This window comes from Crinia signifera, chromosome 1 (assembly GCF_055691185.1).
Source record: "Crinia signifera chromosome 1, ASM5569118v1, whole genome shotgun sequence".
In the NCBI taxonomy this organism is placed as follows: Eukaryota; Metazoa; Chordata; class Amphibia; order Anura; family Myobatrachidae; genus Crinia; species Crinia signifera.
The window spans coordinates 460,700,944-460,721,083 of NC_139217.1; the positions used below are offsets into that span (position 1 = coordinate 460,700,944).

A 20,140-nucleotide genomic window follows, 5' to 3' on the forward strand; every position below is an offset into this window, starting at 1 on the left:
AATATGTCCAAAACCCATCGGAACAGGCTCACAAGTCATCGCAGGCTCAGCGTACCCCTGTCCTTAATCTGCGGTGTGATGGAAAAAGGCATATCCAGCTTTTCACGCACCCTCACCTTTACCCCTCGGGCAAGCCTGCATTTTCCCAAACAATCCCAGCATTTGGTACTTGTTTCCTAGCATGGCGCCCACGATATTAAGTCGTACGACATATAATCGCATCGCATGCCATACACCTGATGCGATTTTAAAATTGTATAAGCCCCTATATGATTTTTAGTTGTATAAGCACCCTAATGGGGGCTTACAATGTTAAATGCACCCCCACTATGAAAGCCAACTCGAAGCGTGGCGAGCGGCGGCGGTACGCGTCCTCTGAACTTCTCATACCCCCACTATCCACGTCGGCGTGGAGTTGATTTTATATAGTGTGGCGAGCCACCGAGCCCGAAGCGTGGCGAACGCAGCAAGCCCCGCGCGGGGACGCGTATTACTTTACATGTATTCCGCATCCCCTTGCGGGTCTCGCTGCGCTCGCCACGCTTCAGGCTCGCTGCGCTCGGCACACTATATAAAATCAACTCCACGCCGACGTGGATAGTGGGGGTCTGAAAAGGTCGGAGGACGCATACCGCCGCCACTCGCCACGCTTCGGGTTGGCGTTGATAGTGGGGGTGCCGTTGGGGGTGCTTTTAACATATAGGGGGCACATTTAACATTGAAAACACCCATTAATGTGCTTATACAATTTTAAATCGCATACCATTGTATATGCCATACAATGGCATATAATGCGATGGTATACAATTTAAAATTGTATCCCATCGGCTGCCATCGCATAATATCGCATCGCATACCATCGTATGCCTTATGGTCTGCGATGTGATGGGCGCCGTGCTAGGAAACAAGTACCCAGCATTTTCCTAGGCGCGCCTGCACTTCTCTTAGCATTCTCAGTAAACGGACAATTCCCACCCCCAGACGCCTACTTCCTGTCTCTCACCTTGCGAACAACTAATAACAAAGTAGCAGGATTTTATCGTAACATGGCGTCACCGATGTGTAATACTGACCATACGTATGCGCCATTGATCGATAATATTCGATCAGGGCTGAATTAGCCCCAGAAGGTGGCCGTCGCACCGTGGCCTGCGAGGCAGTTGGTTGAAAACTCCAGCTGCCCCATCCGTCCCCTCGAACGCCTTCACAAAACTATGATGCGATTGAGAAACTGTGCTGCAGATCACACAAGTGAACCATACTGAATAAGGCGCAATATCGCACTGACCAACTAACCTGCTTGAAATGCATTTTATTTATAAGCAACATTGCCTGCCTACAATTCTCCCCAGCATACGTATGGCTGGCAATTACCGTATTCAGTCCCTTTAAAGCTTCTTTGTTTTCCCTCTGTAATCACTATAAAGCTTCAGCTTTATAGTGACAGAAATAGTCCGGTCTGCTGAGGGCACTTCGCAGCTAATTACCTCCTCCCGCGGCGCAGACCACGGCTGACACTGCTCAGACACCCGTCCGACCACCTTTCAGAGATGCAATGAACCACTGCCGCCTGGACCAGTCATAACCGCTGACCCATGAGCTGGAAGCGATATACCATTGTCAGATCCCGGTGAGCACTCCTCTAAGTGCGGCCCTCTTATGACCACATCATGACCGTTACCAGGAGTTTTGGGATCCAGAGCAGCATTATACATATGTGGTTGCCGGATTTAAAAGTCAATATATCAGATTATTAATTATTAGCGATATTGATATTAACCGAGTTACTTGGTATTGTGGTCCCCATCTCCAGAGCTTCCGGAGAGCATGTGCCTCGAGTTTGACTGCGGAGTTAAAATCAAGCTGGGATTTGCTGCCGAGTTCTCCAACGTGATGATTATTTACACGCAGATAATGAGCGCACCCTCCAATGTCAGCGAGTGCAGGGCCAGTGTCACCGACTTCCCACTGGTAAGTACCGCTCCAGCTTCCTCGCCCGGCAGCGATGCTGTGATTGGTGGGCTCAGGGTCTGTCCGCCCAATCACTTGTGCTTTGCTGCGTTATTCATTCCTGGCTGGGAAACTAATTTGATGTTTCCAGAAACTAACTGTATTCATTTTTACCAGTGCTATCGTCACAGCACTTTGCACTGAGCTGAGAGGTAAGACGGGTACACACTGAACGATGTGTGTGTAGCCTGCGGCATTGTGCGTAATGGGAACATGGCGGGGTTCCGGCATTGGCAAGTGTAAAGACAGTTGCCGATACCGGCGGCGGCGAGCAGCGGGGTGGGGTTCAGGGAGGGGTGTAACAGAGTCCATGATGCATTCTGCAGCATGGCCCCCGCTAGGGATGTCTCCTGTTGGGCTCTGAGTCTGATTCAGACCTGCACGCTAGGCTGCTATTCGGAGCCCAGCGAGCAGATTAATGGCGCCCTGGAAAATTCACGCCCCTGCCGCCAGCCAGATCAACTCGCTTCACCGCACTTACACATCCTCTCGTCTGCGCCCGCACACAGGAAAAATCATGACTTTCCCTCTGTTTGCAGCAGAAAGATGAGCCGGGACTATCTTTCTCCTGCACGCTGATGTCCAATTTGGGGCGGGCGCTGACGTCATGTGATGTCATCCACCCGCTCCGAGCAGGCCGGGAAAATCCTGCATTCCATGGGGCCCGCCCAGCGTTTCTATGGGCGTGCCCAGCGTTTCTATGGGCGTGCCCACCGTTTTGGTGAAATTGCATGTGTTTTACCTCCGGTGCGCAGTACCGTGCGCAACGGACCGGAGCCGAAGATCGCAAGGGCCGCGCTGGTCACGCTTTCCCCTGACTGCCTCAGCGACTACTACAGCAGTGGTGCCAAGAGAGGGGGGAGGGGGGTACTAATTACCAGGGCCCAGGTGGAGAGGCCCAATGTGGCTCCCATTTCATGGCAGCAGCAGCTATTCTCATCCCAGCACACGCTGCAGTGTGGCCATGGAAGTGATAAAAGTGCTATTTATTCCTCTGCATTTTATTCGGAGGAGACATGGCCACGCCTCCCACAAGTAGGCCGCGCCTCCTGAACAATACCTGTGCCCTCTCTACTGCCCTGGCCGCCAGCTCCCCCCTCCTCTGGATGCACATCCTCCCCAAGTCTTAAGGTGCCCACACACACGAAAATCGGCCGATGCTCGCTCCCGTGGATCTTTTGCTAAATCTTCTGATCTTACGTGCTGCACAAAAGATCAGAAGATTTAACAAAAGATCCATATGAACGCACACGGGATCTTAAGAAAAATCTTTGGTAAAGATGTGCGCTTGCTTGAAATCTTTTGTCCAGATCGGACAAAAGATTTGAAGGCTATAATTTATGCGCACATCTTAAGATCGCAGATCTTTCTAGTGTGTGGGCACCTTTACATTCTTCCTTTTTCCTTAGCTATAATCATTGCCTACATACACCACAGCCTACTAGCCCTCCCAACTCCTGTCCAACTCCCCCCTCCTTCCCAGTTCACTCCCTATCAGTTCACCCTCCCACTGGTTACCCACTTTCTGTAGATTGCAGGGCCTTGGGTTGGGCCTGTAACCGAGCACTAGTCTTACCACCGGTGCTCTGTGTTTTTTGTATTCTTCTGCTTAAGTGCACCAACGCTGCCTGTTGACTCGGCTACATCCAGTTGCTGGACACTTCCCCATACTTGTCACTCTTGGGACTTGCGGTGCTTGAACAGCTGTGATAGGTGACTGTCGTGCATTGTATTTAAGCTGTGTGCTGCATTTGTTTTTGTGTCTGCGTCATGTACAGTGCTGTGTACACCTGCTGGTGCTGTACAAACAAAACCTAAATAAAGTAAAGGTAGAACTGCAGGAAAAATGCACAAATTTTATTGCAACTGCAACCAGTTCAGCAAGTACACTGACCATTCACCTCCCAACATTCTCCGGTACAGATTAAGCCCATCCCATAATCACCCTAAGCCAATCCCTGATAGGCACAGACTGTGCTACTCATGAAGCCACACCCATTTGGAGGCATACATAAACAAATAATATTTTAGAATAGCAGCAATATAAAACTATATAACCGTGCGTCCTTGTGCTACGCAGGATTTATACGTGGACCCTAAAGAAACAAATAAAGGCACCCCAGAGGAAACGGGGAGCTTTCTGGTGTCTAAGGACCTTCCGAAGCATTGTCTATATACTCGTCTGAGTTCCCTGCAAACACTAAAGGTCTGTATGCAAATCACGTTCATTGGTGTCGCTAATAGCATTGGTCACATGTTTACTAGGATGGTTAATTAATGATAAAGCAGTTTTTTTCCCAGACATCTAAGTGTACCGCCGGCGTGACCAGTGGTGCAAGTGTGGGAGTACAGCATACCTTTAAATAATACGTTGCTGGTACTTCATACCACCCCGCATCCCCTGCTGTTCGCTGCCACATTCTTCTACCACCCCTCCGGCACCTGCTGCCACTGAGAGGAGGAGGAGAGAGGAAAGCAGCACCACAGGCTTCCCCCACCCCTCCAGTGGCTCTTGGCCATTTCAAATGTGGCGCAGCTCCTGAGCCAATTAGAGCTTGCGTACCGGCAGCCACGGTGATTGGCTGCTGGGCCGTGAGCTCCGATTGGCTCCCGATTCAGCACGCCATATTTGAAATGGACTATACCATAGTAGAGCCTCTAGCACAGAGCTAAGTTATTGAACTGACCCTGCTTATATTTGGGGGCTAGCTAGGACACAAGGAGAGTGTGCAGCCAAGGTGGTTATGTTTTCGCCGGACCATGTATGATACTTTACATTAGAGAAGGCTCCAGAGGCGGGGCTGCAGTACAGTTTAAAATTCAAATAGGAGAGCCACCGCAACTGCCATTCCAAACTGACTCACTGGCAGTTGATGTGAATTTTGGACCGTGCTGCAGCCCCACACCTGGATTCGCCACTGTATTACATCAAAGGGCCACTATTCAGGTCTACCGGTGGCTGTTGGGTTTCTCTAGATTATTAGAAACATGGTAGGTTTTCTTAGTTCCTGTAAGTAATGTGTATGTATATAATAAAGTATAATAGCGCATAATATTAGAATTGAATATATATCCCACTAACTTTTGGTTTCTGCATTGTACCATGTAGGAAAACTTAACCTTCTCTGTATGCCTGACCTACATGTATGATGGATTCGATGATATGGTGGATGAAAGAAAGAAAATCGACGTAGGAAAGCCGCTTATTGCCAAACTAAACCTCCATTCCTGCCTTCAGTCCTCCTGCATGCAGTCCGCTCCTCTACCTCACAGTCCAGAGATGGCCTCGTCCACTCTCCATAAACCTCCGGTTTTTACAAGTTCCCCTTATGAACCGTCACCTCTCAGTATTCACCACCGGAACTTGGCCAGCAGCATGCAGCCAGAACACTATCGGCCGGACTGTTACTCAGGATTCCCCCATAGTGGTGGGCGCAGGTACTTTTCAGAACTGAAGTCACCGTATAGCAATGTGCCCACGACAAGCCATAGGAACGTTCCGGAGGAGAGCACGGAGGAGGGGACAGAGGAGAACTTTGCTTTATGATTGCGATATGTAATATGGATTATTATTATTACATTTTATTTATAAGGCGCCACAAGTGGTTGGCAGCGCCGTGCAGAGGGCACACATTAGGACAATACAGGGTACACAGGACTAAAGATAACAGTAACTGAAGAACTAAAGCAGAGCACAGGTAATAATTAGAGATGTGCAGGCTCGGATTTCAGAGATCCGAGCCCCCACGGACGTCATCATTCCGAGCCCGATTCCGAGCAGCGCTCGGAGATTCCGCCTGACTCGGTCCGTCCGCGTGATTAGAACGTCATCTCCCGGCGTTGGATTTCGCGAGGCTTTATAAGCGGCTGCCGCGCCCGCCATCTTCACTCCAGTCAAGTAGTGGGTTGGGAGAGGGTGTGTTGGTGCTGCTGCTGGGGCTTAAATTTGAGCTTGAGCTTTTGCAATCGCTGGTGCTGTCTCTCAGTGCTGCTGTGTAGTAGTCTAACTGTGTACTTGTAGTACTACTGTCTCCTCTGTGCGGTCTACCTCTGGTGTGCTGTGCTGCCTGTAATTGATTATTTTATTTGCTGGGGCTGTCTCCCTCAGTGCTGCTGTGTCCTCTGTTCTCAGCTTAGGACAACAGTCTAACTGTGTACTTGTAGTACTACTGTCTCCTCTGTGCGGTCTACCTCTGGTGAGCTGTGCTGTAATTAATTATTTTATTTGCTAGGGCTGTCTCCCTCAGTGCTGCTGTGTACTATGTTCTCCTCTGCTTAGGAGAACAGTCTAACTGTGTACCTGCCTGTAGTACTACTGTCTCCTCTGTGCTGGGGCATACCTCTGGTGCTGTGCTGTGCCATTTATTATATATATTAATAATTAATTAATTATATTAAATAAATATATATAGTCCACTGGTGCTGCACTGCTGCCTGCACTGAATCTGCCAGTCTGGCGGTCTGTGGTCTGGGGCTCACAGCCTAATAAATAATAATGCCGTATATCTTATCTAGTTACCTGTGTGGTCTGGGGCTCACTGGCTAATAAATAATTGGTACTCTTTACCTAGAAGGGCGCCAGCGATTGAAATCGCGGTCGTCGGGGGTAAAAATCGCGGGCATCGCGGGTAAATCGGGATGGCCGCGATGACCGCGATTTTCCCATAGGGAACAATGTTAAAAAGGCTGATTGACCGCGATTTGACTGTTAAATGCCTCAATGGACCCGATTTGGCCCTAGGAATCAATGTTAAATGGGCCACAGAGCCCAAATAAGCACAATTAACCCTTAAATGTCCCCCCCAATTTTTAACGCCGCCCCACGATCCACGCAAACCCGAAGCGTGGCGAGCCCGTGAGGGGCGGCGGTACGCGTCCTCCGACCTTTTCATGCCCTACTATCCACTAGGGCGTGGAGTGAGAATATAATAGTGTGGCGAGCGCAGCGAGCCACCGAGCCCGAAGCGTGGCGAGCCCCGCGAGGGGACGCGGATACCTTCACAGGTAGACGCGTCCCCTCGCGGGCTTCACAGGTGTCTGCGTCGCCACGGACACCTGTGAAGCCCGCGAGGGGACGCGTATAACTGTGAAGGTATCCGCGTCCCCTCGCGGGGCTCGCTGCGCTCGCCACGCTTCGGGCTCGGTGGCTCGCTGCGCACGCCACACTATTATATTCTCACTCCACGCCCTAGTGGATAGTAAGGCATGAAAAGGTCGGAGGACGCGTACCGCCGCCCCTCGCGGGCTCGCTGCGCTCGCCACGCTTCGGGTTCGCGTGGATCGTGGGGTGGCGTTAAAAATTGGGGGGGGACATTTAAGGGTTAATGGGCTCTGTGGCCCATTTAACATTGATTTCTATGGCCAAATCGGGTCCATTGAGCCATTTAACAGTAAAATCGGGTCCATCGCGCCTTTTAACATTGATTCCTATGGGAAATCGGGAGCATCGCGTCGCGGGCATCGCGGGTACATTTATGGCCGGCCGCGACGCGACCGACACGATTTCCATGTTTAACATGGGTTTCAATGGGAAATCGCGGGCATCGCGTCGGTCGCGTCGCGGCCAGACATAAATGTACCCGCGATGCCCGCCTAATAAATAATTAAATACTGCCGTATATCTCTACCTTTGTGGTCTGGGGCTCACTGGCTAATAAATAATTAAATACTGTCTGCCTAATAAATAATTAAATACTGACGTATATCTCTACCTTTGTGGTCTGGGGCTCACTGGCTAATAAATAATTAAATACTGCCTGCCTAATAAATAATTAAATACTGCCGTATATCTCTACCTTTGTGGTCTGGGGCTCACTGGCTAATAAATAATTAAATACTGCCTGCCTAATAAATAATTAAATACTGCCGTATATCTCTACCTTTGTGGTCTGGGGCTCACTGGCTATACTGCCGTATGTACCGTCTGGTCTGGGGCTCACTGGCTAATAAATAATTAAATACTGCCGTATATCTCTACCTTTGTGGTCTGGGGCTCACTGGCTAATAAATAATTAAATACTGCCTGCCTAATAAATAATTAAATACTGCCGTATATCTCTACCTTTGTGGTCTGGGGCTCACTGGCTAATAAATAATTAAATACTGTCTACCTAATAAATAATTAAATACTGCCGTATATCTCTACCTTTGTGGTCTGGGGCTCACTGGCTATACTGCCGTATGTACCGTCTGGTCTGGGGCTCACTGACTAATAAATAATTAAATACTGCCGTATATCTCTACCTTTGTGGTCTTGGGCTCACTGGCTAATAAATAATTAAATACTGCCTGCCTAATAAATAATTTAATACTGCCATATATCTCTACCTTTGTGGTCTGGGGCTCACTGGCTAATAAATAATTAAATACTGCCTGCCTAATAAAATAATTAAATACTGCCGTATATCTCTACTTTTGTGGTCTGGGGATCACTGGCTATACTGCCGTATGTACCGTCTGGTCTGGGGCTCACTGGCTAATAAATAATTAAATACTGCCGTATATCTCTACCTTTGTGGTCTGGGGCTCACTGGCTATACTGCCGTATGTACCGTCTGGTCTGGGGCTCACTGGCTAATAAATAATTAAATACTGCCGTATATCTCTACCTTTGTGGTCTGGGGCTCACTGGCTAATAAATAATTAAATACTGTCTGCCTAATAAATAATTAAATACTACCGTATATCTCTACCTTTGTGGTCTGGGGCTCACTGGCTATACTGCCGTATGTACCGTCTGGTCTGGGGCTTACTGGCTAATAAATAATTAAATACTGCCGTATATCTCTACCTTTGTGGTCTGGGGCTCACTGGCTATACTGCCGTATGTACCGTCTTGTCTGGGGCTCACTGGCTAATAAATAATTAAATACTGCCGTATATCTCTACCTTTGTGGTCTGGGGCTCACTGCCTATACTGCCGTATGTACCGTCTGGTCTGGGGCTCATTGGCTAATAAATAATTAAATACTGCCTGCCTAATAAATAATTAAATACTGCCGTATATCTCTACCTTTGTGGTCTGGGGCTCACTGGCTAATAAATAATTAAAGGTGCCCACTGCTGAGAGTCATTTTTTAATGAGGGTATTGTCTTTTGAATGCATACAACTGTTTGCATTCCACCTCATTGCTGCACCTTCATGGGTGAGAATGTGATCTCCCTGACCTGTGGGAGTAAGGGCTGGGGCAGGAAGGCTACAATTACACTTCTTTTTGGGCGGCTAAACTTTTTTTTACCTGTCTGGTCTGGTGCCCACTGCTGAGAGTCATTTTTAATGCACATCAGGGTCAGGATCAGGCACATCATAATTAATAATCAATCAATCATAATCAGAATCAAGCCTGGGCGGCTGCAATTAAAGTTCTTTGGGGGCGGCCAGGGCTTAAAGTGGTCCTGGAGAGGTGGTGGAACTCAGTTCCCCTAACACTGCCCCCCCCCCCTTCCCCCCTATTAGGCAAAGCCTAGACCAGTGCCAGGGAATTTGTGCCCTACCACCCATAAAGGGATAATGGTCCCACAACACATGGTAGCACAATCGTATACACATTACACCGCATGTAGTGCCCTTGATTCATATTATATCACACAGTAATGCCCCTTATACACATAATGTCCACAGTTGTTCATCTTAACTTTACATTACATATGCCATGCCAGAAGAAGAAGCCGATGGGACAGAATTTTCTATTGGAATTACTGTTCAGGACTGTGGAAGAGGTGGAACTAAGTTCCCCCTACCATTAGAGGTGGTGGAACTCAGTTCCACCTGGTTCCCCCTCACTTTAACCCCTGGGGGCGGCTAAAGTTTTTTTTCGTTTTTCAGTTACAGCAGTTTTATACATAGCTTGGTTTTTGTAAGTTGAAGACTTGTCAGTGCAATTTTCTTTTACAATATCCTTTATCTTTGCATGGACTTTGTGTATTTGGTTAGCATTCTGAGGTGTACACTGACTGCCTTCACCTTGAGAACTATCAGTTTCTGAAGCGGCAAAAATGCTTTGGTTTTGAAGATAGTCACTTTCTTTGCCGTTAGTTTTACAGGCTGACATACTAACAGACACAGTTGATTCGGAACAAGTTGTTGGAAATTTTTTAGGAGATAAAGCTGTACAAACCTTCTTGCCCCCCTTTTCAATTTTTAATTGATTTGCAAACATTGTGTAGTATTTGTCATATGTGCATAGCCTTTTAGAGAGAACTGCTTTTTCCTCATCAGATAACCTTTGTAATGATTTGACCTTCGCATCTCTCTCCTTTTTATTTAATGACAAGAACTATGAATACTTCTTTAATTTCTTCATCAACTGTTCTTTATTGATGAAATGGTCCGATAAAGCCTTTCCTCAAAACTTAAGTAAAGTGATGTTTCCTTGATAATACTTTCACAGCTCACAAAATTCTCATCACTGGCTTCCTTTTCTTTGCCACTTGATACCTTGTTTTCACAATAAAGATTGGTTTCTGTTTGATGACCAGTTGGGTACTGATCAGCTGATATTGGTGCTTCATGATCATATCTCTTTAAGAGTCTTGGGTCTTTCATAGATTTTGATGTAATCACCATAGACGAAGTCAGTAAATTCTCTAGAGTAATAAGATTGTTTTGATGGAATGTACTTATTTCTGGAACAGTAACTTGCTCCTGAAACACAGTTGGTGCCATTGGGATAATATAACCTGGATAAATAGCCTGTGCTATTTCCTCTGGGCATTTTGGGGGGCAATTCTGTTGCTCGGGTTTCTGAACCTTTGGACGAACACTTTTATAAATAATAGTGGCATCTTTTCCTTTTCCTATACGTTGAGCCACTGTATGGCCTGTGTTAAAGGTATATGATTCTAGTCATTCTATAATTCTAGTCCAGGAGATCCAGGCGGACCAGATGCTCCTGGTTCTGATAAGTTCTTCCATGTTTTACTAATGATTTGTTATTTCTCTAGTTAACTAATGAAAACCAGATGTTCTGTTGAAAACAACAGGATGTTATGTAATTGATCCTTCCAGAATAGTCTTTGGAAAGGACTCTTCACACACACACTGAAACAAAGTCATAAGACCAGCAACAATAAGTGGCAATAGAATACGCAGTTAGAATACCATACTTGGACTTAGGAAATGATGGTTATGACGTATTACTAGGAGTGTCAGCCCGAATCATCAAGTTATAAAACTAGCCACAGCTGCACCCAAGTTTTGAGCTTGTCGTATGGTGGTCGTGGGTGTCACATAAGGAGAGGAGTTAAGCTGTGATGGGGAAGCCGAGACGTGAAGATGTCTTGTTATGTGGTATTGTATTGAATTACATTCTTGTGTATGATGAAGAATAAATATTTATATCTTTTATAATACTTCTGGTAAATGTCCTTCTTGCATGGGAATGGCAATAGCACTATGTGGGGTACAAACACGTTTCAACAAGTGGGGGCTCGTCCGGGATTTTACGGGATTCTAGGGTTGGACGGACCAGCCAGGATGGCCGCTGTGGACTCCCTAGAACCAAGTTGATTTGATATATATATATATATATAAATATATGTATATATATATTAGATAAAAGTTTGCAGGACATCTGTTGATATGTTACAGACATTCATATTCATATTAAAAGAAAAAAAAAAGTTTTTGTTATTTGGAACTGTGCCAGATTATCGGCTGCTGTGATGTTCTAATGATGTTATAGGATTTACAGAGACAGGGTATATAGATGGTTTGTGTAACGAGCCAGCATATGTATAACATGTATAGATATGATTTACTTAAACATATGCACGGAGTTTGAGGAAAAAAAAGAGAAATTATCTTTTTTTTTTTTCTCCTTTTCTGGGCGCAACGCCATGATCCGGGCGTGAAGCCGGGACCGATCCTTGAGATCTCCAAGGGTGGGGGCCCCTGTTGTAATGCTGAGTACAGCGTACAAGTCATACTATGTATTATGGGTTGTACTAAGCGGCATAATTGTGCCAAGCTGAAAAATATGAAGCAGTACTCAGCGTATCATTAACTGCTGGATTATCAACAGCTGGAGTTTGTATATGAGTTAATGTCTACCTCTAGTAAAGGAACTTTTTCAGAACTTTTCAGTATTTTAGTGATGAGGTGTAATTTGACCCCATCCTAATGTGAATCATTCCAGACACTGCATATTCAAGTGATACACAGTGAGACCTACAGAGCAGACCCCAGCCTATGTTTTACATAGGGATCTCGATATTTATTTTGGGTACTTGTTTCCTATCTGGGCGCCCAGTACGTTAATTGCGCTCCTATGTATTCTCCGTACTGAAATCGGATCGCATCGGATGTCACAAATGCACATACACGATATTGAACGATGCGATGCGATCCGATTTAGTTCCCGCTTCTATGGTTGGCCCATAGAATGGGCCATGTGTATTACTACAGTGTTTATTTACCCTTGAAAGCCCTCCCCTTGTCACATCTGCACAGAAACACTGAAAATAAAGTGTTTTCATATGTACATGCTAATCCTGCCCCCTTCAGTTTCTGCACAGTTACACATTACATCATCATTATCAGTGTCATGACAGCTGCCCCAAGCCGGCCCCCTGTCACATCTGTACAGTGAAATCTTTGTGGGTTTGTTGGTGATAAGAGAGGTTGATATTGTGAGAGCTGCTGATTATTGAGAGATAATTGACGATTTATTGGAATTTGGACTGAGTTTCATTCCCCAGACTTCCTTTGCTGATTCCAGTATCCATCTGAATTATATTGGTGAGTTATATTGGTGAATTATACGGGTAATAATAGTGGTTAAAATATATTACAGATAAAGTACTGATTGTGGATTTTTCATTTTATTTTATTAGTGCTTGGCATCTGCCACTAATTTGTTCTCACTGCCTAAATCGGAGGAGGATGCGATTACGTTTTTCCAACGCAATAGTCTGATCCCTTCCGTCATGACATGTGAAAATGGGCATAATATGAAGATGTCTGTGAAAGAGATGAAGTGGCGCTGCCACGTTAAAGTGTGCCGCAAAAAAGTGAGCGTCCGGGCCACCTGCTGTTTCCCAGGAAGCCGCATGCCACTTGTCATTATGGCAAGATTTATTTATTCCTGGACCAAGGAGCTCACTTCGATCCAGTATTGTGCGGAAGAACTTACTATGTCCAAGAAGACTGCTGTCCTCTATAACCGCACTATGCGAGAGGCCTGCACTTGTGACCTCCTGTCGCAGCCACAGCGCAGAATTGGTGGTCCAGGAAGGATCGTGGAAGTCGATGAATCCTTATTTGTGAAGCGAAAATATAATGTTGGCAGGATTCTCCCACAGCAGTGGGTTTTTGGGGGCATTTGCCGTGAGACAGGCCAGTGTTTCTTGTGTATGGTGGAGCGGAGGGATGCCGCCACATTGGTGGCCGCCATTATTGAAAACATTGAGCCAGGGACTGAAATCTACAGTGACTGCTGGAGGGGCTATACGACCCATGAACTGACACAAGCAGGTTATTTTCATGCCCAAGTAAATCATAGATTTAATTTTCTGGACCCAAATACAGGTGTGCATACACAAAACGTCGAACGTATGTGGGGTGCGTGCAAGTGGCGCAACAAACGCCACAGAGGAACAGCACGCCACATGCTCAAATCATATCTCCAGGAGTTCATTTGGAGACAGACATTAGCCAGGGATAATCTTTTCCAAAGGGCACTTTATGCATTAACCCTCCTCCCTAAGGATGAATAATCCATTAATTGTTCTGTCTGCATTTAAAGTTATATATTAATAACATAATATAAAAAAACCATTGTTAAAGCAGGTAATCTTTACTGTCTCAGATGGATGATATGATTGATACGGTATGATATGCTTGATTACAATCTTTCCCTCCACCCCTTTCCACCCCCCCCCCCTTCCCACTGGCCTTCACTTCACAATGTGTGCTGAGTGCAGTTAAATAATTTGCCTCACCTTGCGTAGTCACGCTGCGCAAGCCACACTACTGCAAAACATGTATAGTGTGTGGGCTAAAGGGGGGGTTAAATATGGAGTTGGATTGTGGATGGGGGGTTTTGGTTGTGGTTGGGGGGAGCAGTGTAGGCTGGGGTATGGGGTGTGCTGGGGTATAGAGCACATTACAAAAGTAGTGTAATATTAAATTGAGTGTGGTCGCATCTTATGCCAAAATCTTATGGCTTAAGATGCGATGACACACGATTTCATATCGTTTCCCATAGGTTTCATATGTTAAGTCAGTCGTCTCAGCCAATACATTTAGCTATGAAATCGCGTCGCGTCGCATCGTCTGTATAGAGGCGACGCGATTTCCCGCCCTCTTGTCAATCACATTGTACAGGCGCCAAAAGGTACATGAAACCAGGAAATCACACCACTCACTGCGCGACAGAATCGGTGCCTGGCTCCCTGGCTGACTGACACTAAAGTAAGTACTTGAAAGTGTAATCCAGCACATAGCTGCACGTTTGGGGAGATATGGGGGTGGGGGGATGGGGGTGGGGGGATGGGGGTGGGGGAGGCATGCACAGGGTGGGGGGCATGTTTATGTGGCTGTGGGGAGAGGGGGTTGTGTTTGTTGGGGGGTGAGGTGCAGCTGTGGGGATTCAGAATTGAAGGTCGACATGACTTAAGGCCAACATAGGGCAAGGTCGACATGGGTTTAGGTCAACAGGCATTAGGTTCCCAAGAGGGTTGCACTGTATATTGAGCCGACATGTGCCAACAGGCAGTATTTCATGCCCTACCATGCACTAGGACGTTATTGTAAAAGAAAATAGTGTGTGCAGTTCAACTTCAACTGTCTCCATGTTGACTGTGTCAACTTTTTCCCCCAAACACAGTGAAAAACTCCTGTTTACCTAATGCCTGTTGACCTAAACCCATGTCAACCTTGCCCTATGTTGGCCTTAAGTCATGTCAACATTCAACCCTGTCGACCTTATGGTGTCGACTTAATAAATGTAGATCTAAGTCTGGTATAAGGACCAAAAAAGTTGATTGCAATTTTTATTGGACTGATAATGTTAATTTCCCACCCCATTACCATCGACACACCCACTATCCACGCGCACCCGAAGCGTGGCGAGCGCAGCGGTACGCGTCCTCCGACCTTTTCATGCCCTACTATCCACGTCGGCGTGGAGTTGAGAATATAATAGTGTGGCGAGCGCAGCGAGCCACCGAGCCCGAAGCGTGGCGAGCCCCGCGAGGGGACGCGGATACCTTCACAGTTAAGCGCGTCCCTTCGCGGGCTTCACAGGTGTCCGTGGTGACCCGGACACCTGTGAAGCCTGCGAAGGGACGCGTTTAACTGTGAAGGTATCCGCGTCCCCTCGCGGGGCACGCTGCGCTCGCCACGCTTCGGGCTCGGTGGCTCGCTGCGCTCGCCACACTATTATATTCTCTACTCCACGCCGACGTGGATAGTAGAGCATGAAAAGGTCGGAGGACGCGTACCGCCGCCCCTCGCGGGGCTCGCTGCGCTCGCCACGCTTCGGGTGCGCGTGGATAGTGGGGGTGAATTTCTATGTCATTGAATTATGATTAATGATGTTTTTTTTATTTTTTTGGGGAATTGAAGTTGCTGTTATCAGAGATTTTCTACGAATCTAAAAAGAAAATCAATATTTGGTGTCTGACCCCTAATAAGGTAAGTCTTCCTTAAATTGTGCTTCTAATAAATTTGTAAATGTAACCCAAATGCATTTTTTTCACAGTGTACCACCCCCACTATCCACGCGCACCCGAAGCAGGGCGAGCGGCGGCGGTACGCGTCCTCCGACCTTTTCATGCCCTACTATCCACGTCGGCGTGGAGTTGAGAATATAATAGTGTGGCGAGCGCAGCGAGCCACCGAGCCCGAAGCGTGGCGAGCGCACGCGGATACCTTCACAGTTAAACGCGTCCCTTCGCGGGCTTCACAGGTGTCCGGGTCGCCACGGACACCTGTGAAGCCCGCGAAGGACGCGCTTAACTGTGAAGGTATCCGCGTCCCCTCGCGGGGCTTGCCACGCTTCGGGCTCGGTGGCTCGCTGCGCTCGCCACACTATTATATTCTCAACTCCACGCCGACGTGGATAGTAGGGCATGAAAAGGTCGGAGGACGCGTACCGCCGCCCCTCGCGGGGCTCGCTGCGCTCGCCACGCTTCGGGTGCGCGTGGATAGTGGGGGTGAATTTCTATGTCATTGAATTATGATTAATGATGTTTTTTTTATTTTTTTGGGGAATTGAAGTTGCTGTTATCAGAGATTTTCTACGAATCTAAAAAGAAAATCAATATTTGGTGTTTGACCCCTAATAAGGTAAGTCTTCCTTAAATTGTGCTTCTAATAAATTTGTAAATGTAACCCAAATGCATTTTTTTCACAGTGTACCACCCCCACTATCCACGCGCACCCGAAGCGTGGCGAGCGGCGGTGGTACGCGTCCTCCGACCTTTTCATGCCCTACTATCCACGTCGGCGTGTAGTTGAGAATATAATAGTGTGGCGAGCGCAGCGAGCCACCGAGCCCGAAGCGTGGCGAGCGCAGCGAGCCCCGCGAGGGGACGCGGATACCTTCACAGTTAAGCGCGTCCCTTCGCGGGCTTCACAGGTGTCCGTGGCGACCCGGACACCTGTGAAGCCTGCGAAGGGACGCGTTTAACTGTGAAGGTATCCGCGTCCCCTCGCGGGGCTCGCTGCGCTCGCCACGCTTCGGGCTCGGTGGCTCGCTGCGCTCGCCACACTATTATATTCTCAACTCCACGCCGACGTGGATAGTAGGGCATGAAAAGGTCGGAGGACGCGTACCGCCGCCCCTCGCGGGGCTCGCTGCGCTCGCCACGCTTCGGGTGCGCGTGGATAGTGGGGGTGAATTTCTATGTCATTGAATTATGATTAATGATGTTTTTTTTATTTTTTTGGGGAATTGAAGTTGCTGTTATCAGAGATTTTCTACGAATCTAAAAAGAAAATCAATATTTGGTGTTTGACCCCTAATAAGGTAAGTCTTCCTTAAATTGTGCTTCTAATAAATTTGTAAATGTAACCCAAATGCATTTTTTTCACAGTGTACCACCCCCACTATCCACGCGCACCCGAAGCGTGGCGAGCGCAGCGGTACGCGTCCTCCGACCTTTTCATGCCCTACTATCCACGTCGGCGTGGAGTTGAGAATATAATAGTGTGGCGAGCCCGAAGCGTGGCGAGCGCAGCGAGCCCCGCGAGGGGACGCGGATACCTTCACAGTTAAGCGCGTCCCTTCGCGGGCTTCACAGGTGTCCGTGGCGACCCGGACACCTGTGAAGCCTGCGAAGGGACGCGTTTAACTGTGAAGGTATCCGCGTCCCCTCGCGGGGCTCGCTGCGCTCGCCACGCTTCGGGCTCGGTGGCTCGCTGCGCTCGCCACACTATTATATTCTCAACTCCACGCCGACGTGGATAGTAGGGCATGAAAAGGTCGGAGGACGCGTACCGCCGCCCCTCGCGGGGCTCGCTGCGCTCGCCACGCTTCGGGTTCACGTGGATAGTGGGGTGGCGTTAACAATTGTGGGGGCCATTTCAGAGTTCACAGTGACTATTTAACAGTGCATTCCATGATTAGATGAAGCAATGTTTTTGTTTTCTTTGCATTTTTTTAGACATGCCACGCACATACAGCAACAAATTCTGGTCTGGATTCCTTGCAATCTTCAAGGAGAACAGCTGCCTTTGGAATGTGGAAAATCCTAACTATCGGAACCAGGGAATGCGGAATCGGGCATACAATAAATTAGTGGATTATAGCAAACGTAAAAACAGTGCTACAGACTGTAAATGGGTTCGGCGTAAGCTGACAAATATGAGGACTGTGCTAGTGAAGGAGCACAAAAAAATTTTGGATTCACAGCGTTCAGAAGACGAGACTGTTCCCCGTTACAAGCCAACATTGTGGTATTACGAGGAAATGAAGTTTGTCGTGGAACAGACACCAGGGAGAACACCAGAGGAAAGTTGTACAGAGGATGCCTCTCACTGCAGTGATTCTGAGAGTGCAGAATTAGTAAGTGTTTCATATGCCATTTATTGTATGAGACCAACTGTAAATTTGTATTTTTATGTAATTATGTTTTTTTTGTTTTTTTTCACTAGCAATTTTCCCCTGAGCCACAGGAAGAAGCTGGTGAATTAGCAGAAGCAGCGCCTCCTCCTCCACATGAGGCTTCTAGAAGAACTGCTGCTTCTTCAAGGAGGCGAAGGAGTAGAGAAAGCTCCCAGCCGACCAGCTCTCTTTCTAGTGGACAACAGTGTGGCTGTATATATGCGGAGGAAGCACGGAAAAATCCTCCAGATTCTTTCCAACGTTTTGGAAATTACGTCATCGATGAGATGCGGAATATGGATCCACACCAGTTCCGCATTTTCAAGCGTCTACTGCATGTTGGTCTGATCCGCGCATCAGACAAGACTTTGATTGATGCGTGTGATATCGTACCACATGCTAGTACCCCAAGTCAATTGCCCCCACCACCCCCATACCCACATCCACATCCTATGTACTATGCGCCGGTTAATCCTCCGCCTCCCCCTTCTTTTTATGCGGCGGGACCCCATATCCCATCTACCTCTGCCACTGACTCCTCGACATTATCTGGGGTTGTGTATACATCTTTGGTGAGTACACAATCACCTTCCTCAGATGATGCGCGTTTCTCTTAAATTCTCCCCAATTTGGCATTTTAATATTTTTCCTAAATTATTATACAGCAATGCTGTTGTTGTTCTCCCTGTGTTTGTTCCAAGGACATTATTTATTTCCTCTGTTGTACCACAATTTTGACTTATTCGGGACACAGTCCCGAACTGCTGAACGTTGTGAATCCCTACTTTTTGTGCTCCTTCACGAAGCACTGTTCCTCATATTTGTTGATTATGCTGAACCCATGTGCAGTTTGCGGCACTGTTTGTATGTTTGTATGCCCGATTCCAAGTTCTCTGGTTCCAGCTGTCTCTTCCCAAAAGGCAGCTGTTCTCTTGTTATTTTGCACGGAATCCAGGCCAGGGCCTGAAATGGTTCATTAAAAAAAAAAATTAATATTCAAATAAAATCATTTGAATGAAATTAATGTGTCGTCTCATTATTTTATTATAATTGTATTGTAAAACCATTAATAAAATTGTGAATTTTATTAATGGGTACCAAAGTGTCTTCCCTACAAAATGTAGTCGGATCGTATCGGATCTGACGGCATCGTACAGCATTGTGTACCGCATGCGATGCGATCCGATTTAAAATTAAATCGAATCGGATCGTATCGTATGGCATCGTACATCATCGTAGACCGAATCCGATGCGATGCGATCCGATTTCATTACGGTGCCGTACGTAGAAAAGCTGGGCGCCCAGATAGGAAACAAGTACCTAATTTTGTTTAATGTGATTGTAATTTGCGTTTTATTCTTGCAGGTATCCTAATACTATAGGATTGATGTGCTACCAAGTGAGGAATCGGTTGCAGATTCTAACAACATTGTGTTTTCTTTCAGATGCAGAAATATAAAAAGTATTTTTAATTATTTGGCACCAGGCCAAAATTACTTAAACTCTCAAAGCGGGGTTCTTAAATGGTTAAACATCCCTTGCCTAAGTAATAGCAAGAAGTTTAAACAAAGGGTACCAGGATACCCTTACAACAATTTATTCCATAGAATAAATTAAATTGAATCAGGAAAAATGAAACACATACAACTTTGCCATTACCAAATTATAACAAGTTTCAGGCATGGAACTAATGACACTGTATTAGGGATTGTCAATATAAATTCATGATGGCATTATCATTACAATTGAATATTTTAGTACATTGCTAGAGATGAAAAGAAAAGTATTATCTGCTATACATGGCTGAGAGCCATTGCCATTGGTTGATATTACCTTAGATTTGTTGTGGAGACAACAAGAATTATATTTAAAAAAAAATTCTGCATGCAGTCACACAAATGCCAAACAATGCACAAACAGAACATGGTAGGATTGAAAGGAGGTGATGTTTATGATTCCTTTAAACAAACCCATACACACATGCATAGAAGCAAGGTATGGCATTGTGCCAATTTATAAAACACTGGTTAGGCCTAATAGAGTTCAGGATGCAACTCTGAGTTATAACAGTATAAGACTGG

At 46.6% G+C, this 20,140-nt stretch overlaps 1 protein-coding gene across 2 annotated transcripts in view; it reads left to right on the forward strand.

The window, feature by feature from the left end:
• MALT1 (MALT1 paracaspase) overlaps nt 1-6,786 on the forward strand; it is a 68,152-nt gene extending 61,366 nt beyond the window's left edge. For both annotated transcript variants that reach the window (XM_083155262.1, XM_083155263.1), the window contains 3 exons: nt 1,814-1,971; nt 4,091-4,216; nt 5,120-6,786. In XM_083155262.1, coding sequence (XP_083011388.1) covers nt 1,814-1,971; nt 4,091-4,216; nt 5,120-5,557 — 722 coding nt within the window. In that variant the 3' untranslated portion in view covers nt 5,558-6,786. The remainder of the gene's footprint in view (nt 1-1,813; nt 1,972-4,090; nt 4,217-5,119) is intronic.
• Nucleotides 6,787-20,140: the final 13,354 nt, after the last annotated feature.